Here is a 22,174-nt window from a genome sequence, read left to right on the forward strand (position 1 = left end):
TTGTGTACTGAGTAATTTTCAGAGTTGAAGATAAGAGGTAGGTAGTGAGATCTAGGGAGGTAATGAGGTAGTGTAAGGTGACACTTTTTGTTTTATATATAGAGGTTGTTTCATGTTTGAAGAAAGTAATTGTTAGACTTTTTTCAGTAAGTGTAAACATTACTACTTCTTTGGTATCTACATCAAGAGTAGAAAGATTATTAAAACATGTAAGAACTAAAGAAACTTGTCATTCTTCTTGAAGAGTTGAGATTTGGAATTTATCTTCATTAAATAAAAAGGAGATGTAATCTTTTAAGAGACTGATAAACTTCTCTTTTTTTCCCTCCCCTCCAGGTTCAAGCATCTCACTTTGAAGGCCTGATTACAACTATAGTTGGATATGTTCTGCTAGCAGTGACTCTAATTGTTTGTCATGTATCCTTTTGTCAGCAGTTACCTGTTTCAGATTTTACATGTAAATCATCTTTCTGGCTATATTTTGAGGAGGCACAGACATGATGCAGATGCAATTAATTTACCATTTTGCTCTGCTGTTTTGGTGAAATGAGAAGAAAAGGTCTATTCTGTTCTCTTGGATATTTAAGAGTTGTCAGTGTGACTGCATTCTTCAGGACAATTGCATGTGTTTAACAACACAAAATCATAGGCTTTTATGCTTGCTTAAAGGCCTCCAAATAAATTTTGAAGGCCTGTCTGAGAAGATGAGTGTAGAACCATTGTTTTTTTTCCTCACTGTCCTTACACTATTGCTGTGGGCTATGTAGTTGCAGCAGAAAGAGAAAAGGGATTATAAAAATACGTAGGATATGATGGGAAATCTATTCACATCTTTTTGATCCTGCCAGATCTTTAGTGTGGATTGTTTCAGTTTCTCTTTTATGTCTGAACCACTGAGAGTTTACAGCAAGGATTTCAGATGATAACCCTCATTATTACAGAGAAAATTAAGTAATGGCAGAGGAGTCCTGAAAGCTAGAAGGATTTGGTCACAAGTAAAAAGTCTGCATTCTAGCCGCATGTTTTTAAAGGGACTACATCAACTTCACTTTGAAAGAATAAACATTTGATAGCAGTTTTCTGTTCAAGAGTACACAAAGCTAACATCAACTTTAGACCGTGCTACACCAATGTGCAGTGCAAATGTGGCAAAACAGTGTATGGGCATGTCTCTGTTTTGCCTCCTAAAAGAAAACAAAACAAACCCCCAAACTGTAATATGCATCCAGCTTTTCTTGGATAAGGTAAGAATTTGTTTCAGACTGCATGAAAAGGAAAGGTCCCATTTAAGGTAGGCCTTCAGTTTTGAAAGTTGCTCCTCATGGCGGATGTTTTCAAAGGCAGCTGTTAATTTCTTGAAAACTTTTGGATGCTTAATTGAAGAAGGGTGGTAGTAGTATTATTTATTTATTCATTTAGTTCAGATACATGTGTGGGAGGGTTAACCAGCACATCAGACTGTGACTTCCGTAGTCACAGCCAATTTTGAAATAGAGCCCTGATAAAGTAAATACTTCTAATTCACTTTTGTCTTTTATAAAATTTCCTGTTGTTAAAAGCAACATAATATAATGTTTCATATTAATCAAACTATGCTATGAGGTATTTTTCAGTATTTTCTTGACAAAACTATTCAGGGTTTGGCAGCACTTGTTAAGTTCCAGCGTTCACGTCGTTTATTAGGAGTTTGCTATATTGTTGTCAAGGTAATCCTATTTTTTGTGTGTAGCAAAAAACCCTCTCAATTTAAGCTTACGTTACAATTTCTTAGCAATTTCTGTTAAACTAGTGAGATGTTCTTTTCTCTTTTTTTCCTAAAGGTTTCCTTGTTAGTAGTGGTTGAAATTGGTGTGTTTCCTCTCATCTGTGGCTGGTGGCTGGATATATGCTCTTTGGTAAGAATGGAAATAAATAGGATAAAATATTTTTTAACTGTGTTTATATTTAAAGGAAAAAGTTCTGATGAGAAGAGTTGCTGATATGAGTTTGACAGCACTCTTCTGTTTTTATAAACATAATATTTCCAGAGGAAGAGCATTTTTTAGGTACTGCTTAATGCTATTTTTATTTTCCTTTATGTTACTAAATACAAATTAACATGCTACTATTAAAGTAAGATCCTAATCCTTTTTACTGCATTTACAAGACCACTGTGATAATGAATTTACTTACAGGCAAACTTGTGTACTGAATAAACTTCTTTATATAACCATCTTATGTGAAATGGTAATGACTTCACTTTTAATAGTTGTCCAATCTCTTTCTGTTTTGAACAAGATACATGCTGTGTTTGCTTGGAATTGAGAAAGACAGTTTTTCTGTCCTGAAAAAAAAGTGATTAATTTCAAATGGAGAAAATTAATTTTTTCTAGCTTTAGTAGAAATAGAATTTTACTTAAGGGAATAAGTATTTTCTGCCATCACAGTGCTAATTTGTTTGAACTGTTTTATAACTTGTGTAGTGTATGTTAGTGTTTGAGTTGATGTCTGTCTTCTTTCTGTCAGAAGAAAGAAGTTGATCAGAAATTGATCCTTATTTGCTGTTCTTACTGTAAATTATTCCATTTTTTTTCTAATTAAATGCTGTAATTATGTGTTAGCACAAGGCAGACATTTAAATTAAATCCCTAGTAGTATATATGAGCTAGGGTAAACAAAATTAGTAACTGTGGAGGTTTGCTGAACTTTATTCATATTTGTTTGCTACTTACTTTCTAGGAGATGTTTGATGCCACTTTGAAAGATAGAGAATTGAGCTTTCAGTCTGCCCCAGGTACCACAATGTTTCTGCACTGGTTAGTTGGAATGGTTTACGTCTTTTATTTCGCATCCTTCATTCTTCTACTGAGAGAGGTAAGTCTAGAAGAAAAAGATTGGTATGTAACATAGTTAGAGAAGCATGCATGTTGAACTGTTAGCTAAATCTTTCACGTGTGGGTATCGCTGCTACTGTGTTTTGTGTGTGTATTGGATTTCAGCCTTACGTAAAAAAGACCACACTGGTACTTAACTGCAGTGGAAAATGATGATATAGAGTATATTTTACTCAGAGATTTCTAGTTTACAAAGAGCCCTTAAACATGGGTGTTGCCTTCAAATGAATCTAAATACATTTCAGCTGTTTAAGACCGATTAATACTTGAAAATTCAGCTTGTAATTGGTTATTGCTTCTCTACTTCTCTATGATAATGCTTCATTTGTTCTGTTTCTGTACAATTTTCTTGAACCTTGTTCAACAAATACCTCTAGTATGTTTAAAACTTATTTGCTGCAGCAGTGTTATCCAAAATGAAAAACAAAGAATACAAAGATAATCTCTTCGTATATTGTTTTCTATTTCCTGCTTCAGGTATTGAGACCTGGTGTCTTATGGTTTCTCAGGAATTTGAATGATCCAGACTTTAATCCTGTGCAGGAAATGATTCACTTGCCCATTTATAGACATCTCAGGAGGTTTATCTTATCAGTGGTAAGGACTTTTCTCAAATTTCTTTATTTGGAAAGAAAATTTCATACGTTAGCTCCCATATATGCTACTGCGTATTTAACAAAAAACATTTTCACCATGAAGGTGATTAGACACTGGAACAGGTTGCCAACAGAATCTACATCTTTTGAGATATTCAGAACTCAACTGGATAAGGTCCTGAGCAACCTGATATAACTGTGTCTGCTCAGAGCAGGGGGTTGGGGTAGTTTACCTCTGGTGGTCCCTTCCAAAACAAGTTTTTCTGTGATATCTTCTCCTTATGCAAAATCACAGGAAACGTTTGTGTCTGCAGACAAGTGTTTATTATTATGGATATTGTAAATCACATAACTCTTTCATGATGCTCTTAGTTATTGCAGTAAACATTGTGTGTCCAATTCAGCTAAAGTAGTGCAGCAGGGGTAGAGTAACTTTCCAGTTGAGTTTTGGATTGGATCGTGCTGATCTAGCCAGTGGTACCTATTTCCAGACTGTCATTGTAAGATATTGAAAACAATGAAAGTTTTTTTCCTTTTGCTTGTTTGTCTGAAGTTTGCCTAGCATGCAGTAAGGGAAGGGACTCGGGCTGTTTTTGACATAAATGTCATGTCAACTGTGAAAACTGATATTACCAGAAACTTTATTATTTGGCATACTGTATTACTACACCTAAAGTGCTTTGAGCAGTGAAAGCTCAGAGAGATCTTAGTTCTATTAGGGAGCCCTTCACTACATGAGAGGAGCTGACCTGTGCACCTTTCAGAGTATTTTCTCCTTAGATAATCGTAAGGCTTTAGCTGCCTGATACTGTGTCACAGCAAGTGGCCCAAACATAAGCAAAGATCTGCTTGTTACTAAAGGTCTTAGAGATATGTTCTCAGACGATGTCAGAACTGGCAGTTACTTGAACTTCACCTTTTGATTTGCTTAGCTAATTAATTCAGAACTTTTACCAGCCTCGTGCTAAAATATGGGACCTAGAATGGCAATCATTTACAGCTTACTATTTCAAAAACCAAGTCACACTTTGCAAGTCGTGTTTCTTTCTCAGTATTTTTAAGAAATTTCTTGTGTAGAACATAAACTATTAAGTTTCAAAAAGAAAGGGATTTGATTTTTCTTTTTTACATAGTTAAGCACATACTATTTTTTTGCAGTTTTAAGTCTCGAGTGATACATTTATATAGACGTGTAAGAATGTGTTTAAAATGCACTTGATTTTTAATCTGGTTCCTTAAGAAAACAGTATTTATAAGTGCATGGTCTTCATGCACCTGATCTCCCCTACTAAATTTTGATCTTTCAGCCAATTTAAAATGTGAGGGAATAGAAACCGAAAGAACTTTTGAGGCTTCTCCAAGTTGCTTGAAAACTCAGCCATTAAGAAAAGAGAGGAATCCAAAATCAGTAATCCCATTGCTGGGGGAGGGGGAAGAAAGTAGAACTGTCTGACGTTATCCTGTCAGCTGGCCAGTCAGTGCTTGTTCAGCCACGGTCCTATTTGGCAAGGGCATCATAGCGTATTGGTCTGCCTGGGATGGAGTTAATTTTTTTCATAGCAGCCCGTGTCCTTCTGCGCTTTGGATTAGTGGCTGAAACAGTGTTGCTAGCACACAGGTGTTTTGGCTGTGGCTGAAGAGTGCTTGCACAGTGTCAAGGTTTTTCTTCTTTCCTGCTCTGCCCTGGTCCCCTGCCCCCTCCAGCAAATAAGCTGGGGGTTGGGAGCGGGGTATAGCTGGGACAGCTGACCCAAACTGACCAAAAGGGTATTCCATACCACATGACGTCGTGCTCAGCAGTAGAAGCTGTGGGAAAGGAGGAGGCAGGGGGATGTTCATGTTTTGTCTTCCTGAGCAACTGCTAACATGTGCTGAGGCCCTGCTTTCCAGGAAGTCACTAATCATCTGTCTGGTGATGGGATGAAGTGACTGAATTCCTCTTTGTTTTGCTTGCATACACAGCATTTGCTTTCTCTATTAAATTGTCATTATCTCCATCCACAAGTCTTCTTGCCTTCCTTCTATTTTCTCCCCATTCAGCCAGAGAGTGGAATGAGCAAGTGGCTGGGTAGATGTTCGGCTGTTAGCCAGGGTTAACCCACCGCACACAGGAAACATGTCAGAGAGAGGGATGGAAAACTAGGTTTGGTTGTTTCTGCTATTCAGACTAACTTGTTTAACTTCCTTATTGCAGATTGTCTTTGGATCAATTGTACTGCTCATGCTCTGGCTTCCTATACGCATTATTAAGTATCTCCTGCCTAACTTTCTTCCATATAATGTTATGCTCTACAGGTAAGCATTTGATTTAAAAAAGATTAGAAAAATGTGTATTTGCACTCTTTGAGCATTAACGTGTTTGGTATGTTTTGTTTGTTTTCAATTAATTGAAACTTCGTTGTTCTAGAAAAGTAGAAAGATAAATGACGTGGATGTATCATACAACATGTCAAATAAAAAGCTACTAAGAAAATAAAAAGGCATTTTGTATTATTTCTGTAATGATAACTGTTTAGTGTTTATCTGCCCTCAAAATGCTTTCCCCTTCAACTTTTTTGGTAGTGAAGTTGCTGACATGTTTGGTTTTCACATTCATTCCTGATTATCATTTGCTTCAGGAATAAAAGAATATCTGTAACTGCATTTCTTTTTAATGATAGCATATTTCTGTTTCTAAATAAGAATTGAAACAGCAACAATAGAAGCAAATAGTGAATCATATTCTCTGATATAAACTTTCTCAACATTTCTTCTTAAATTTCTTGTGTGCCTAAGTGCCTAAACACTCATGAACACTTAACCTGTGCTCAGAGTAGTATATATGGAAAAATGTATGCAAAAACTGAGAATTGTTCCTGTTCGCTTCCAATAGATTTTTATTGTGGTGGTGTTAATATGATTCAGTGTAAAAGATTACTATCAGAATGTTCCTTATGTTTGACTTCCTGCTCTTCCCATTGTTTCTAGTGATGCTCCAGTAAGCGAACTTTCCCTAGAGCTCCTTTTGCTTCAGGTGGTGCTTCCAGCTTTGCTAGAACAAGGACATACAAGACAGTGGTTGAAAGGTCTTGTACGAGCATGGACTGTTACTGCTGGATACTTGCTGTAAGTAGAGAAAGCCAAAGTCAACTACAAGCATTGTGTCTAGCTTAGCCTTTTAATGGGAAAGCAGCATGCTTTCAAGAGCGTTATCCCAAGTAGCTTTAATGGCATTTTACAGATAAATACATGATGAAAAACTTCTGTAGTGATTTCCTATGGAAGTATCTTCTAAGCAGTAGTTGTACCTACTTCTGGACTAGTCTTTGACAAGTAATTCTTTTGGTACACTAGTACAGCATTTGTTTAGTAAAAAAAAAAATCTATAAAAGTATGACTAGGAGCTTGTTAACTTCCTATTATATGGAAAAATTAAAGAGGTAAATATCAGCAGAGCATTTGCATGAGTCATCTGAGTAAAATTCATGTGCACATCTTGCATTTCTTACTATAAGAAGGAAAAAAGGAAAAATTATTTAGAACATTATGCTGAAGAAATGAATACCTTTAAATTGGGGATTTCAAAGTTAAAAGTTCAGTCTCTAAAGAAGGATAAAACTGTATCTTTGTCAGCTAAAGTAAATGATTAGACAAAGTGAGGTTCTTTAATTTAGACTCTCAAGCAGAGTTCTAGCACTTGAAATTATTTTCTAGTTCATACGTTGTTTGCCAAATTAGTCAAGAAAAAATTAAGGTTGATGTTGTTTCTATGAAGTTTTAAATTTAACTTCAAAGTGTATTGGCATTCTCCTACCATGTCTTGCTCATTGTGGGTTGTGCCAATGCAGCACTATTAGGATGAAGATTTAATCTTTGCTAAGTTATATCTGGGACTCTGAGAAAATGAAAGAAAGACTTTTTTCTTCCACTGCAATCCAAAATATTTATTTTAGCTTCCTATAAGGAAACTCTCCCCATCCCTGTTCTCTTAGTTTGCATTTTGGAAAGTTATTTTTTGAATTAATTTGTCCATGTTTTGATAGTGTTTAAGTATGACGCAAGAAGAGAATTTCGGAGATGATGATGGAAATAGCTTTGCTTTCTCCGATGTTGCAGCTGTTAAGAAGCGTTGTGAAATAGCTCTTCAGCAATTTGAGTTGAGCAAAGATGTAATCTTCTGCTTTTCTTAAAAAGCAAACTGCTGTGAAAATGTTTTCATTGTGTGCCAATAGAATATCTGCATGCATCTTACTGCTAATAAAAATTCTGCTAAAGCTGAGGAAAATTAGCTTCTAAATGTTCATATTGCATTTTGATGTTTTTAAATCAGACTCAAATTTCTATTTGCTAATGGTGTATTCAGGAAATATCAACAGAATACTTTTTGAAGTAGATTCACTCTTTCTAGGATTGATGTTCTTAGAAAGTTTTGAGCAGGTGTTGAGCAATTTAGAATCTTCTTGAAAGACTCTGCCTTACTCTACTTTTGAAAACATGTCTATAGCAATACAGTATGTTCTTGTACTGTTGTTCTTGTTTAGGTTTGAAGGCAATTGTTTCCAGTAGAGCTTAGTAGCAGTAAAATAAAAGCTGTCAGTTGAGCTGCCTGCTTACACGAACTGAAATACTGATGCAATTTTCCTTTTATATGCACAACAGCTTTAATACCAGATGTTGGTTTTAAGGCAGTCAAACAGATAAGTGATGTTTATTTGTGGCTGTATTCCCAGTGTTCTAATCTGCATCCATACTAGCATTTTTCTTCTAAATTCTGTGTTTAGGATGACATTGAGTGCCTTATCAGAAAGTGGTTTATTTTACTTCATCAAGATTATGCCAGTACTCCTGTATAAGTTTTGTACAACTTGTACTCAATCTGAATAGGCCTATCTTTCTGTAAGATTCTCATTCATATCAAACAGAAAAAAACTGAAACTTTTATTGTTACAGGGATCTCCATTCTTACCTACTTGGTGACCAGGAAGAGAATGAAAACAATGCAAACCAGCAGCCTAACAACCAGCATGCTCGCAATAATAATGCCATTCCAGTTGTGGGAGAAGGTCTTCATGCAGCCCATCAAGCCATACTTCAACAAGGAGGACCTGTGGGTTTCCAGCCTTATCGTAGGCCTTTAAAATTCCCGCTCAGGGTAGGTATATCTAACACATTAAGAGAAAAGGGAAAGGCATTTGAAAAACGGGTATAATTTTTTTTATAAGAAAGATTTGGCCCACATCTTATCAGAAGCCAAGTGGTGGGTCACGTTGTTTTGTGTTTTGTACAGTTTGCATCATTCTAAAAGGTAGACTTATTGTCACATACAGCTTTTTTCAGTCTGTAACTTAAGACCTTCAATTACCATTTTATTTATAGATCCCATACATGTTGTGTATTATCTATTAGTTCATGTCTTATTTTCCTAATGGTTAGTAACAGAGATAAATATAATAACCCCCCAGCAAACAGGTAGTTCACGAATATCTTTAACAAGGCATGGTTATCAAGAGGGCATACTTTGGTCTTGTAGCTGAAGTGTATTTTAAATTTTTTGCTGCATTAAGAAATTAAATGGAGAACTTCTGTTTCATCTATATTAAACATAGAAAGGTGTTATAATATTTGGAAGTTCTAAATCCCTACAATTAGAAAGAACATGTTGTTGGTAAATACTTAACTTTCTAGAATAATATATAGGTCAAACTAGGTAAATTGTTTTGTTGTTACCAGAACTCTGAGTTAATAGAATATAAATTTAAACACAGCTCACTTACCATGGTTTCAGGTATAGCTCAAGAATGGAACTAATAGCTAAAGTTGGAACAGTGTAGTATTGCTTCTGAAGTTTCCTTAAAATGCTGAATCTACCAGAATTCTCATAACAAAGTACATAATAAATCTTTCTTTTTTTTCCCTAGAAATCTCAACCTAGTAGAATTGAAAGCAAATTTGAAAGTATTTTAGGATTTCACAACTGTTGAGCTTCTGAGTGTTGGGGCTTTGGGGAGGGGAGGGGGGGAGGTGCGCAGAGTTAATTCCCTCCATTGCTGTTTTTACCCTCTAAAATGGTTCTCCACAGGAATGCGTGAGCTGCAACACTGTTCTAGAGGAAATGGAGGAGGCAGCTCAGGGATGAAAAGGCTAGGGAAGCAGAATGAATTTTCCCCTCTCATAACAGCTGCTGTTACCTCAGTTTGGTCATAACAGGAAGTCAAAGCATGCTCTGACTGAGACCAATTTAATCTAGCATAAATATGCACTTACTGCTGAAAGGAGTGGTGCTGTCTTCTTTCCATGGCAGTTGCTCCTTTCTTCCCTTCTTAGCATGAATGCCTGTGCTAGAACATACACACGATGAGCTGGAACAGGAAACTGATCCAGCTGAAAACTGAGGTAATATGCAGAAGACATTAGTTAGACATGTCTGAAAGTTCAGATAAGACTTTATAGTGTTATTTTTAAAGAAAATGTGATCCTTGTGACATTTTCACTTAGACTGACTCAAGTCCATATGAAGTTGCTGGGATGACAGGTTTATTGAAATTAATTCCCTGTTTGGCTGCTAAGGAGGTAATTAAAGTTGATTCTCACTGTGACCTGGCAATATGTAACAACTGTAATGTGGAATGGATGTGTTAACCTAGCGACTCATTAAATCCTTTCTAGAGCTACCTTTGCATGGGTTATTTTATTTTTGTGGGTGCCTCTGGATAAGGACATGTGCTGAAACTCTCTCCCCCTCTCAAACCATTGCATAGCATAAGCTTTCAGTAATTTGGGGTGCTTACCTTGAACTGGTGATAATAACTAAGCACTTTGATATTCAGCTGTCAAAAACTGTTTTTTTTCTGGTCTGCTTACCTTTGTCTAGACATTTTAAGTTGTTCTTTGGAGACTTCTACAGAATGTAGACATAAAAAGTAAATCTGATTTAACTGAATTTCTTTCCATTGGTTTCATCAAGAGATATGACAAGACAAGCACTTGCACAATCTCAAACACATGGTACCTCACTGATACGATTCTATGTCACTGGTTCCACTTGTTTGAAATATTTAAATAATGAATCATTCAGGATCACTGTAGGTGTTTCAGTTGTGATTTTTGGTATATTGACCTTGGTTCTACTTGGATAAATTCATCTTATGAAAAATGTGTCTCCCACACAGACTTCCACTATGGAACAACACTGTATTTTAATTACTTTCTCAATTGGAATTTTAAGCATTTGAGAAGAAAAACAGGGTAAACATCTGATCTTTTCTACATTTCATTAATTTTTTTTCATTTTAACCAAGTTGTAAGAACCTAGAAGATGTTTATATTCAGTTTTTATTATGTATGAATGTTTTCCACTAGAACTCACTCATTGTGTCCATATGGATTGAGCAAACAATAAGAACTGATCCTTCATGTTATTTCAGTTACAAATAAGTATGTAAAACTATGGGTTTGATTTATTTTTTAAGTACATACTATTAATCTCAAAATAAGATAAGATTTTTTAAATTACTCTACACAAAAGCCTATCATCAGTTTTATCAGGCAATCTAAATAATTCTTCCAACTCATTCCTTTTTTTAAACAAAGGTTCTCTTGCAGGGACCTCCCAAAACCTCTCCAGAACAAATGCTGACATGTAGAGTTTGTTGAATTTTCCCGCTACTGTCTTGTCTTCCTTTAGCCTTCCTTTCATAATTTATAGTTCAGCAGAGCCTGCAAACTCTCTGGCAAGCTTTCATCTGAGGATTTTTAGATTTTATTACCTTATTGTTGATCCTTTATAAAAAAGAAAACCTATCTATAAAAATAAATTTATCATTACTTTTTTCATAGACTTGGCATGTTATTTCTAAAATCCCTTTTGACTTGTCCTACTGTAGTTTTGAATTTCACTTACTGAAGTTCATCCCTTTTCTGGGGGTTTTTTGTGTTTTTTTTTCTCTGGGGATTTATTTCCAGTTTCTAGAAATATCTTCTGGAAGCTATTTTTATTTTGCTGTTTACTGTGACAACTTTGGGGAGACTTCTTTAAGACTTATGATTAGTAGTGCGAGTTTGTGACAAACCTTCACTTCAGTATATCTAAAGGCATCTCCTGTGAGCGTTTTTCCTTTTGACTACTATTTTCAATATTATTTTAATAAATGTCCTCATTATAGCTAGTTTGGTTTTTTGAAATAATGTTATTGTGGTGGATTTTGGAGAGAGGAGAGCTGTCCTCACAACATCTTTGAGTCTGAATATATTGTGGTCAGCCAGTGCTGCTTCTGTGATATGAGTGACTAGCTGAGAGTTACTCTTCCTCTTGTATGTTCTCTTGCTCACTGATCCAAGAAGTAGCCGTGTATGGTGTTTAAAAGCCTCATATCAGCTTTAGTCCTTCATGTGTTTTTTTATTCCTACATGGACTGACTTTTCCCCAGCATTCCCTAAGTAACTATTTAGACAGTATTGGTCCCAAGCAAGTCACACCATGTGTTCCTCACTGTTGAGAAGTTTGGGGTTTTTTTGCCTGCAGTCCAGTTGTCAGCTACACTGGTTTTCTTCTTTCTGTCATTTGGGATCCCTAACCCTAAAGAGAGTATTCTGTTTGAAAAAGTGTATGTGGCTGTCACCTGGCAAGTAACAGGGTATTGCAGAATCATCCCTCTTCTACAAAATCACAAGATTTTCCTTCCTTTAAGCAGTGCTGAAGACCCTAACCTAAAGATGAGACTGATCTATGCTGTCCCCAAAAGTCTCATCAAGGAAAATGCATTACAGATTTAACTTTCTCTTAGTAGTCTGTTGTGATAAGGTATTTGTTTTGTAAGCTTGCTTGTTGTGTGACTTTGATTAGTGAAGCAGAACTTCATAGCACATGGTGCTTGAAACATTCAAATATTTAAAGAAATCAAGTACATGAGAAATCTCTGATAAGATGTAAACCTTACTAATGAGCCACCAGCTTTGCTGTCAGCTGCTGATCACAAAAACTTGAGGGTATCTGGAAGAACTTTCTCAGCAAGGTTTTTCTTATTATAAAACCACTGTCCTGCTTATCTGGCATAATGAGCAAAAAACCTTTCAGGGTTAATTGAGAGTCATTGTGCTGGTCAGTGCAGAAGTAGATTATTTTTTTAATGTAACGTAACAAAGAAATTCCATCATTCTGGATTCAGATGTTAATTTTTACTGTTGCAACAGCTGATGTGAACTCTTAAAAGAAATACATGCAGCACACCTACAGTGTTGTGTACTGTGGATATATTATTGCTGATTTATTTATACAGTGAAACATCAGTTGGTATTTGAATGTTCTAGTTTAGCTGTCTTTCTAGGATGATACATCTTTTTGGTTTTTTGGCTTTGGTTAAGTAACTTTCTTATAAACTGTTCTCTTTTTTTCCTCTTCCAGATATTTCTTTTGATTGTTTTCATGTGCATAACATTACTGATTGCTAGTCTTATCTGCCTTACCTTACCTGGTAAGTCTATTATTGTAAAACTGCTATTAAAACCAACTCAGCATGTTGCCGTGTTCAACAATGGCAGATGTTTTGAAACCGTTGATAAAGTTAAAAGGAGAAAACATGGAAAATTGTCTCATTTTTAATGGTATATCATCAAATTGTAGTAGTCTAAAATCTAAATGTTAAAGATATTACCTGTATTTAAATGACAGATTGCCATTTCCTTTGTTTTGTTGTAGAATGATTTTTCTTTCAAGGGCAGGGCTCCAAGTGCTGAGGCAATGTCTGTAGTAGTACTGAGAGAAAGAGACTTGATACTCTTGCACCTGCTTTACCATTTAGAGAAGGAGAGTATATAGGTTGTTACCAGGTCTTCTACAGTATCCTCTTTAATTAAATATTCTGAAGGTGTAATCATGACAAGTCACTAGAAGACTCTGAAGTGATATACATGCTACTTCCCAAATATGTATCAATAAGTACTTTAACCAAATAAAAAGCATTTTGTACTATTTTGAAAATAATTTGGAACAAATTAAGACATGTAAACTCACTTAACTTTTATAACCTGGCTACTGTAGTAACATGTAATTTTTACCTCCTTGTATTAATGATCCTAAAGTCAATAATGTGTTGAGATCAGAGTTATGAATTTTTGTGATGGTTTTATAGTAGTACATAAAATAATTCCACTATAATACTAGTGAATAGAAACAGTATTAAAAAATGGAATGTAGCAAATGAGTCTCCCATTGAAATTTTAGAAAAAAAAAAAATTCTACATATGTATTTAGCATCATCTATGTAACTATTTTACACAGTGCTTCACACATTTGTGCCTTAAGGGTATAGTACCAAAATACTGGTTTATGTTGAATACTATTTGTGCATCAGTGTTTAACAATAAATTTGAGAAGTATTTTTTCAACAGGCGTCCTTCCTTAATATGTCAAAAAGCATTACTCTATTTAACAGTGTTTGTGTTTTCAGTATTTGCTGGCCGATGGTTAATGTCATTTTGGACGGGGACTGCCAAAATCCATGAACTGTACACAGCTGCTTGTGGTCTTTATGTCTGTTGGCTAACTATCCGAGCAGTGACAGTGCTGGTCGCCTGGATGCCACAGGGTCGTAGAGTGATTTTTCAGAAGGTCAAAGAATGGTCTCTCATGGTGAGTCTTGAGAAAAATTTCTACTGGATTATTGAAAAAGTAGCTAACAAAACTTGTTTCATTTTTGCTTGCAGGTTTTACTCTGTAATGTAGACTACATCTTCCTTTTCAGACCATTTTGAAGCTTTTGCAGCTCACAGTTACCCTATGCAATGGGAATGTATTTTTGGAAGACATTTAGCACAATGTTAAGCAATCGGTGTGAATAGGTTTGCGTATATATGTTTATATAAATGTGTATGGTTTTCTGTTTTCCTTTAAAAGTGAGTATGTTGCATTATATTATCCCATATGTGATGTGTCCTTAAATATATTTACATTTTCACATGCACTTGGAAGCTTAACTATTTACTCAATTAGCAATTTGACATTATCAAATAAACAAAAAAAACTAGTAAAGCTGATAGATGATGATGAACGTGCCTCTACAAAGCGGCTTGATGCATATTTTCAGAAAGATCTTTGATTTGTCAGATCTTTGTGTTGTTCACATTAATATTTTTAAAGAAAATATCCTTTTTTATTACCAGGAGTTCAGATTCTCACCATGGCAACAAATTTATATCCCACCCTTTTATCTTGGTTTTGGTTTTGACGATTTCTATAGTAGATTTCTTGCCTAAGTATAGTAATTTTAAACATTCATAGCATAAATGATATCTTGTGATGGACATGCTTGTGTGCTTATTGGACTATTACAGACAGCAGAGCAGTGTAAGTATGTTTTTTATGTATTACCATGTTTCCTAAATATATCTTCCATTGTTTTTCATTTAGGAAATCTTAAGCTTGTTTAAGAAAATTCAGAGCTAAAATGTAATGCTCTACTTGTCCTTTGTCCCTTCTCCTGATCATGTTAAGTCAGACTTGTTTTGTATCTGATTTTTGATGATGGATGTAAATTAAGAGAATTCTAGAATAAAGAAAGATTCAAGCGTGGTATTCTGAGTCTTTCAAGTCAGAAATATTCCATAACGAGTGAATTTTTAAGGTTTGGTTTTCCCTAGAGAAGAATCAGCAGTTTTGGAAGATTCTTCTCTAATTTTCCAACATACAAGAACACTCAATGTAATGAAGTGCCATTGGATAGTATTCCCTACTGATAACAGTCAAAGGTGATTTTTATGGTTTAAAACTATATGGACACCGGTAGGCACAGTCATGCCTTTTTCTGCAGGAGACATAGAATAGGACTCAATCTTGAAAACTTGCATTGCAAAACTATGTATGTAATAAAAATTATTTCTACAGGTGTGTATGTATGAATTAAAGGTCTGTGTAGTGTTTTTCTCCAGCTTTATCTGTTTGTGTAGTTTGTTACATTTTGAAGTTTAAACAAAAAGAATCCTCTGATAAACATATTAATTAGAAGTCTTGGTTTTTTTAGATAATGAAGACATTAATAGTGGCTATACTGCTAGCTGGTGTGGTTCCACTTTTGCTCGGTCTTCTGTTTGAACTGGTCATCGTTGCACCTTTGAGAGTTCCTTTGGATCAAACACCTCTTTTCTATCCTTGGCAGGTCAGTTGCTCCCATTATTCTGCTGTTGATACATTTCTTAGAAGTAAGGGGTATGGGAGTTCTTGTTTCATGTTGATTGAATGCTTCAGAGCATTTCCCATAGTATGTTTCTATGTGGCAGAGAAAGGACAGCCAGTCTGGATGTGAGGATTATTTAAACCAGAAGGATATTCTTAGGAATTTTAAGTACGAAAAGCTGAATGTTGTGGGATGACATCAGAGGATCTTTACTTTTCAGTGATCAAATAACTACAATTATGCTACTGAAAAAAGTGTCTATGTACAGAAGTTAGTGTAGCTGTATTGTACATATGCACAGACGTACATATTCTGTCTGACCTTTCTGGAAAGCTTTCTGCCTACAGATATGCAGCAAGAGGTTCAGCTGATCTTTTTTCCATACAAGGTTTTAATTCAGTCATGATACAGACTATGAATGAAATTTTGATATGCTTTAATATCATTCTGGTTTTAGGTTGAGATGTCAAATCATTATTACAGGATTTTGCGGTAGTAGTGTTTTGTTTTTCTTCAGTCAAGTGTCAGGTTAAGGGAGCACAAACTTTTTTTCTTGCAAGTTCGTGGAAGAAAGGAAGGTACAGTGGATTGAGTGACAAATGCCTTCATCACCTAGGCTGAATTATAAATATAACTTGTAAATGAAAGAAACACTGAGGGAACCATAACTCAAAAGATCTAGAATGCGTATTAATAAATAACAAGAAAGTGTTCAGAGGCAGTGATTTTTCTAAGCTGTCCGCAAACAAGCTTTCATTTACTTTCTGTATCCAAGTGTTTGAAAGCCATAATACAAAGAAGAATTTGACTGCTAATTTAAATATGCCATTATTTTATAGTACAAGTATACTTTGGAAGTGTCTGTTTAAGTAAATTATTAAGAAGTCAGGACATCATATGATTGCAATGGTAGGAGAACATGGTTTCCAAATAGTTTTGGAAATAATTTGTAATGCTAGAGATTATAAAAAAATGTAATTTTTGCATGTTAGTTCTTAAAAAGTTTGTAATTAAGTATACCGAAAGAGTTTATTTTCATGTGGCAGAGCTTCCCTTAAAATATTGGATTAGAGGGATTTGAGACTTGTTCTAAATTAATAAGGAGCTACTGAAATTGAGAATAATTTCCATTTTTCACGGAAGATAAGAGTTATCCAAAAGTTACATGCTTGAGCAAACATGAAGCAACTTTAACGCTGACTTCTTTTGTAATAAGTTTTTTCATTTTTGAACCTATCTGGGGTAATAGATATTAACAAAAGGTGTCTTTTTAAATAATTGGTTAAAGAAAACATATTTCCCCAGCAGTTTAAGAAAGTTAATTAACCTGTGATGTCTTAACTCTTACCAGTTCTGTAGCTGTTTATTCTGCCTTGTCAACCTATACTTTGTATTCTATTTTTGGTGGGTTTTATTGAAGAATCTTTTACAAATATCTGTAATCCAGAAAGCATTGACTCATGATGTGCAGTGTTTACAAGAAGCCTGTAGTTACATTGTGTTCTTTTAATTCCATGCCATAATAATTATGGTATATGTTAAAGCACAAATTTTCCACTGAATAGTATGATGTTCTTTTGTGAAGAGCATTGCCTCCCTTTGTTTAGCTTTTCTCACATCAGGTAGGCTTTTGTGAACAATTAAAATTTAAAAAGAAGAAAAAACTTTGTTTCCTGACTTGTGTGAGCACCTTTGTATCTTGTTTCTCTTCTTTTTTTAAAGGAATCAAAATAACTCATTTCTAGATAAATGTTAGCAGTGTTAATTAGTTCGTGCCAGAATGTTAGTCTGTTGCTTTAAGTAAGTGTAATGCTTTTATTTTGTATTTGCCTCTGGTTTAATAGTAGTAGCTGATCTTCCTGGTTCCGGGAGCTGAGTATTTTACAGATGTCAGTTAAGCTTGAGAGCGTCCTCTTTTTCTTAGGGGTTTGCAGATGATGTCACCTCTTGTAAAAAATGTCCCGTGTAAATAGAAAAGTAATTACCTTTTCACTTATAAGTAACATTAACAAGTTGCTCTAAAAGCTTTTGGTTATCAAACTATTTAAAAATATGTTAATGCTAACAGTCCATTTCTACAAAATTAGGACTGGGCTCTTGGAGTTCTGCATGCCAAAATAATTGCTGCCATAACACTGATGGGTCCCCAGTGGTGGCTGAAAACTGTTATTGAACAGGTAGGAAAAAATTGTCCATCTGAATTATCTGTATTACACATTTTGAACATTTTTTTGAATGCGCAAGTTGGAAAACAGAGTTACTGTTGTAGTAACGGAGTAATTTGAATAATTGAGTAAAACTCAACTAGTCTCGTAGAATTCTTCTAAATTGTATAGCCTAATCCATTAAGGTACACTTAACAATAAAATAAAAATAAACCTCAGAAATCTGAAATCAAGAAAATGCTGCGTATATGTATATGCAATTTTATCAGGTTTGTATTAAAGTGAGAAACATCATTATTTCCTCAGAAGAATTCACATGTGTCCAAATACTGGACATTATTTATGTCCGCCACTCCAGAACAGAGAATTTCTGCCTTCTCCAGAGCTGTAGAGATTCCCTCATTCATAGATGAGTGCATATGAAAGACAGCTTTTCCAGTCCCCTTTTGATTATTAAGCAAGACAGAACAGTTTCTGTGAGCGGTTCTGAATCACATAGCCTGTTGCTTTCTTTGGCAGAAGTAATTTTTTCTTGATTATAACCTTTAAGTTCTACGTTTGTTGTCTCAATGAAGTATTTCAGTTGTTTGTCAGAAAGTAACTTTTCAGCCCTGCACTATATGTAATGGCTATGGTGCATGTCCTGACCTCTGTACAAAAGGTGCCTCTCTTGATTAAGTCTAGCACATAGTCCTGGTTATTAAACCAATTACTGATCACTTTAGGTGTCACACTGGAGAAATGTAGTCTTAGTTCTGTGAGTACCTTTTGATGCATACCATGGCTGCTCTTTCCATTTTGAATGCTCTCCCTGGGCCTGTTTGTTATACACACATTCTCCTGAGCCATCTTTAGAAATGGTTACATCCAGGCTGTGGGACAGAGGCCATCTTCTGGCTGTATGTGGTAGCCATGTGAAATCAGTCTTTTCCCATGATTAGTCCAGCCATGTTGAGACCTTAGCTCCTCAGGAATTGTGGAGGCCCTGTCTTCAGGCACAGACTCCATATGCAGAGGCTCTGGTCTGCCCAGCCAAGTACAAAATAAGATCCTATTTTCTGCCTGTGTTACCAAATTTAATAGATTTGCTCTATTAGCATACACAGGATCCTCTTTCAGCAAATTAACAGCACAAAGCGATCCCAGGTCACCCACAAAACCACTGTCCACAGCTCTATTTAATGATCTTTTAGCTGGTCTCTTGCACTCCTGCAACCAAGTCACAACACTATTCCAGATGAAGTTGCTCTCCTGGGCACTATTTAAAATGATTTCCTGGAACCCTCATGACGTAGATTGGTACAGTTTTTCCTTCTTCACTGTGGCTATCATGGTTTTCTTCAAGTTGGAAACAGCTGTTTCTTCTCATAAGGAGAATTGTGTAAAACCATGTAATTATTACTGTAAGCGCAAAGCATGGCTTTCTTGATTGATCCATTCTACTTCTAACTTGTTCTTCCTAGGTATATGCAAATGGGATTCGTAACATTGATTTACACTTCATAATCCGTAAACTGGCAGCACCTGTAATCTCTGTTCTGTTACTTTCCCTGTGTGTACCATACATCATAGCTTCTGGTGTTGTACCTTTATTAGGTATGTATACATTCAGAATACCTGTTTATCATCTGATGGTTTACAGTAAATATATCTGCCAAAATAAAACTTGAAGCTCTAGGGTATTTAAAAACAAACCACAGAATGCCCACTATTCTGCCAGCAAATGTAAATGCTTAAGGATTGCTGTGTCATCTTAAAAGTTTTGGGGTTTTTGAGAGGTGCAATATATTATTCTAACTGGCTTTTTAATCAACCAAGTGCAGAATACATCAAGAGTATGGGACTGCATAATATCTAACAGCAGAAATGTAGGTATCTAGCTAGTTTGGGAAAGGGATGATTAATTCATTTCTTTGGAGAACCAACCTTTAATTTTAGTCTCTCTTTAAGAACTATACTGAGCTGAGGACATATTTTCTGACTTGTCAGATTCTAAAGGAAGCTTAGAACAGGTGAAAATATTGGTTTTGTTTTGAGGTTTTCATTCAGTATTAAAATAAAATGTAAAGTGTAAATATAGTTTATTTTTTCAGACTTTCCTATCTCCTCATAATTGAGGGAAATAATTTTATTAGAAGCAGATAGATGTGCTTTTTCACCAACAGTTGTCTTTGTTGCTAGTTAGTTCTGATGTTAACATGTTCAAGAAGTCTCATTTTATTCTTCAACTTCTCACTTGAATGCAAACTTTTATAGTGTCAACTTTTTTCTGATACAAGGTATACAGAAGTCAATAAGCAAGAAGAACTGATAAGCCCATTTTTTTTACTGTGGATTTTCACTGTTTTAATGGAAAACTTTCCGCTTTAATGCTTCAGATGAAAAAGAACAGCAGCTGTCACATTGGATCTCTGCAATAAATGGATGTGCTATTTATTTCACAGTCCTTCTACTGAAGTTACAGTGTAACAAAAAGTATAGAAGCAGGTACAGAAGTAGAAATGCGTGTGTTACTTTAGCAATATTAGATTATGTGAGGACTGTGTCTTGTTTTGTAGGAGTTACCGCTGAAATGCAAAACCTAGTTCAGCGACGGATTTATCCTTTTCTGCTTATGGTGGTGGTTTTAATGGGAATTCTCTCCTTCCAAGTCCGCCAGTTCAAGCGCCTTTATGAACATATTAAAAATGACAAGTGAGTATATAGTGTGGGGTTTTTAATTTTTCCACTTTAAATTGTGATAACAACTTCAGATTGAATTCAGGTGTTGTAGATACTTAGGGCTAAAAGGGATTTTAAGAAGCTTTCTAGACAAATGACCCTCTGAGGCAGACCTGAACTGTTCTTGGCAAATGTATCTGTGGTTCAGGTAGATAAACACAGGAATAGACTGTCTTTATAAACGGAAGACACTCCCCTGTATCTAACTTGAATGTGTTTTACCACAAATGAAGCGGATTGCTTGTTTATCTCCCCCTCTGTAGTCTTGAAGCAAGTGAAAGTAATAATTATGACATATCTGCAAGTAAAATCATGTTTCAATCTGCTGCTTATAAAACTGTTTCTCCAACCTTTTCTGTGTAACTGTTATTCTTTCTACTTGTTAGTCCAACTAAGCTGTTAAAGAATGTTCAGTTGACTTGATAGTTTGTCCTTACTGATTTTTTTACTGTTTTCTGGTGTTTTCAGTAATTATTACTCAGAAGCCTGATAAAATATTCATTTTCCCAGTGTTTTTTCTGGTTATCCTGCTTAGTTTCTAAGCTTTTTTGTGTTATCCTTATTACCTTGTTTTTTGTTACCCTGATTACCTTATGTGTTGGTGATTTAGAGAAATAAGTTTTTGACCCCAGCAACTAGTCTTCCTAGGCTTCCTTTTGCATTGAAAAGGAATAAATGAGTTTGTTGTGTTCATGTCCTGAGTTACCCTAGAACAGTTTTCCCTTCCACTGACTACAAAATGAGTCAAAACTAAAATAAACTTCTTTTGAATCTTAACATATCAGTCAATTCCTAATATTTTAAGTGTTTGGTGTAAATGTTAAAAATAATAGTATCTAGAAATATTAAGAGAGTTGTAACTAAAATTAAACTCTCAGCAGATCAATGTATATTTTAGCACCTTTTATTTGATCAGCTGATTTTAATCCTGTTCGCCACCTGCCTTCACAACATGTTCTGTAGTATTTGGCTTACTGTGCTATGTATAGCTGGTATTTATATTTACAAATGGGTTTTGAGCTAAATGTTAGTACCTTTCAGGCAGAATGAGTATTGTATTGCAACTTGCATTAATGTTACAAGTTGCTTTCTTGTGTAAATAAGTCTTGTAAACAGTATACAAAGCTGTGAAAATCTATCTAAGTGAAAATTACTTCAATATTAACTTATTAAATGTTATAACCATCATTGTAGACAAGACGTTTGTACAACTTAATGATCTCATTTCAGGAAGTAAGCATACATAGTCATGCTAGCCAGTAGAGATTTATAGTTTAGAGAGATGCTTAATTAAATCTTTCATGTAACAAATTTCAAAAGCATATACAAGTGCAAAAAATGTGATGGTGGTTTGGTGATGGTAACGTGAGAAAAAGGAGTGGTGGTGAAAAAGTTTCTAAAGGAAATGGCAGGTTTCAGGGGAAGAATTCATAGGTGTATATGGCTCTTCTACATGTAGAACCTGCATACAAATAAGAAGCATGGAAATGAAGTTAGATGGCAAAAAGCAGGAGTGTGAAGCAATGATATAGAGGAAGTAGAATAATGTGGAAGGTAGGAAAACTGCCAAGCTGATGAGGTGGCAAGAAATTGTTGAAACAGTTTAAATAAAGGAATCTTGCAGCCCTTAGGCTTGACATGGAGTAGCATTAGGATATTCTCTCTCCCTTCAA

General features: G+C 35.2%; 1 protein-coding gene across 3 annotated transcripts in view; it reads left to right on the forward strand.

Moving 5' to 3' along the window:
* MARCHF6 (membrane associated ring-CH-type finger 6) overlaps window positions 1–22,174 on the forward strand; it is a 55,693-nt gene that overhangs the window by 30,468 nt on the left and 3,051 nt on the right. For all 3 annotated transcript variants that reach the window (XM_059836221.1, XM_059836223.1, XM_059836220.1), the window contains 14 exons: window positions 337–417; window positions 1,638–1,706; window positions 1,821–1,895; window positions 2,719–2,853; window positions 3,351–3,470; window positions 5,664–5,764; window positions 6,437–6,574; window positions 8,399–8,600; window positions 12,849–12,918; window positions 13,894–14,075; window positions 15,463–15,597; window positions 17,703–17,792; window positions 19,244–19,376; window positions 20,339–20,474. In XM_059836221.1, the coding sequence (XP_059692204.1) occupies window positions 337–417; window positions 1,638–1,706; window positions 1,821–1,895; window positions 2,719–2,853; window positions 3,351–3,470; window positions 5,664–5,764; window positions 6,437–6,574; window positions 8,399–8,600; window positions 12,849–12,918; window positions 13,894–14,075; window positions 15,463–15,597; window positions 17,703–17,792; window positions 19,244–19,376; window positions 20,339–20,474 (1,667 nt within the window). The remainder of the gene's footprint in view (window positions 1–336; window positions 418–1,637; window positions 1,707–1,820; window positions 1,896–2,718; window positions 2,854–3,350; window positions 3,471–5,663; window positions 5,765–6,436; window positions 6,575–8,398; window positions 8,601–12,848; window positions 12,919–13,893; window positions 14,076–15,462; window positions 15,598–17,702; window positions 17,793–19,243; window positions 19,377–20,338; window positions 20,475–22,174) is intronic.

This window comes from Gavia stellata, chromosome 3, assembly GCF_030936135.1.
Source record: "Gavia stellata isolate bGavSte3 chromosome 3, bGavSte3.hap2, whole genome shotgun sequence".
Lineage (NCBI taxonomy): Eukaryota > Metazoa > Chordata > Aves > Gaviiformes > Gaviidae > Gavia > Gavia stellata.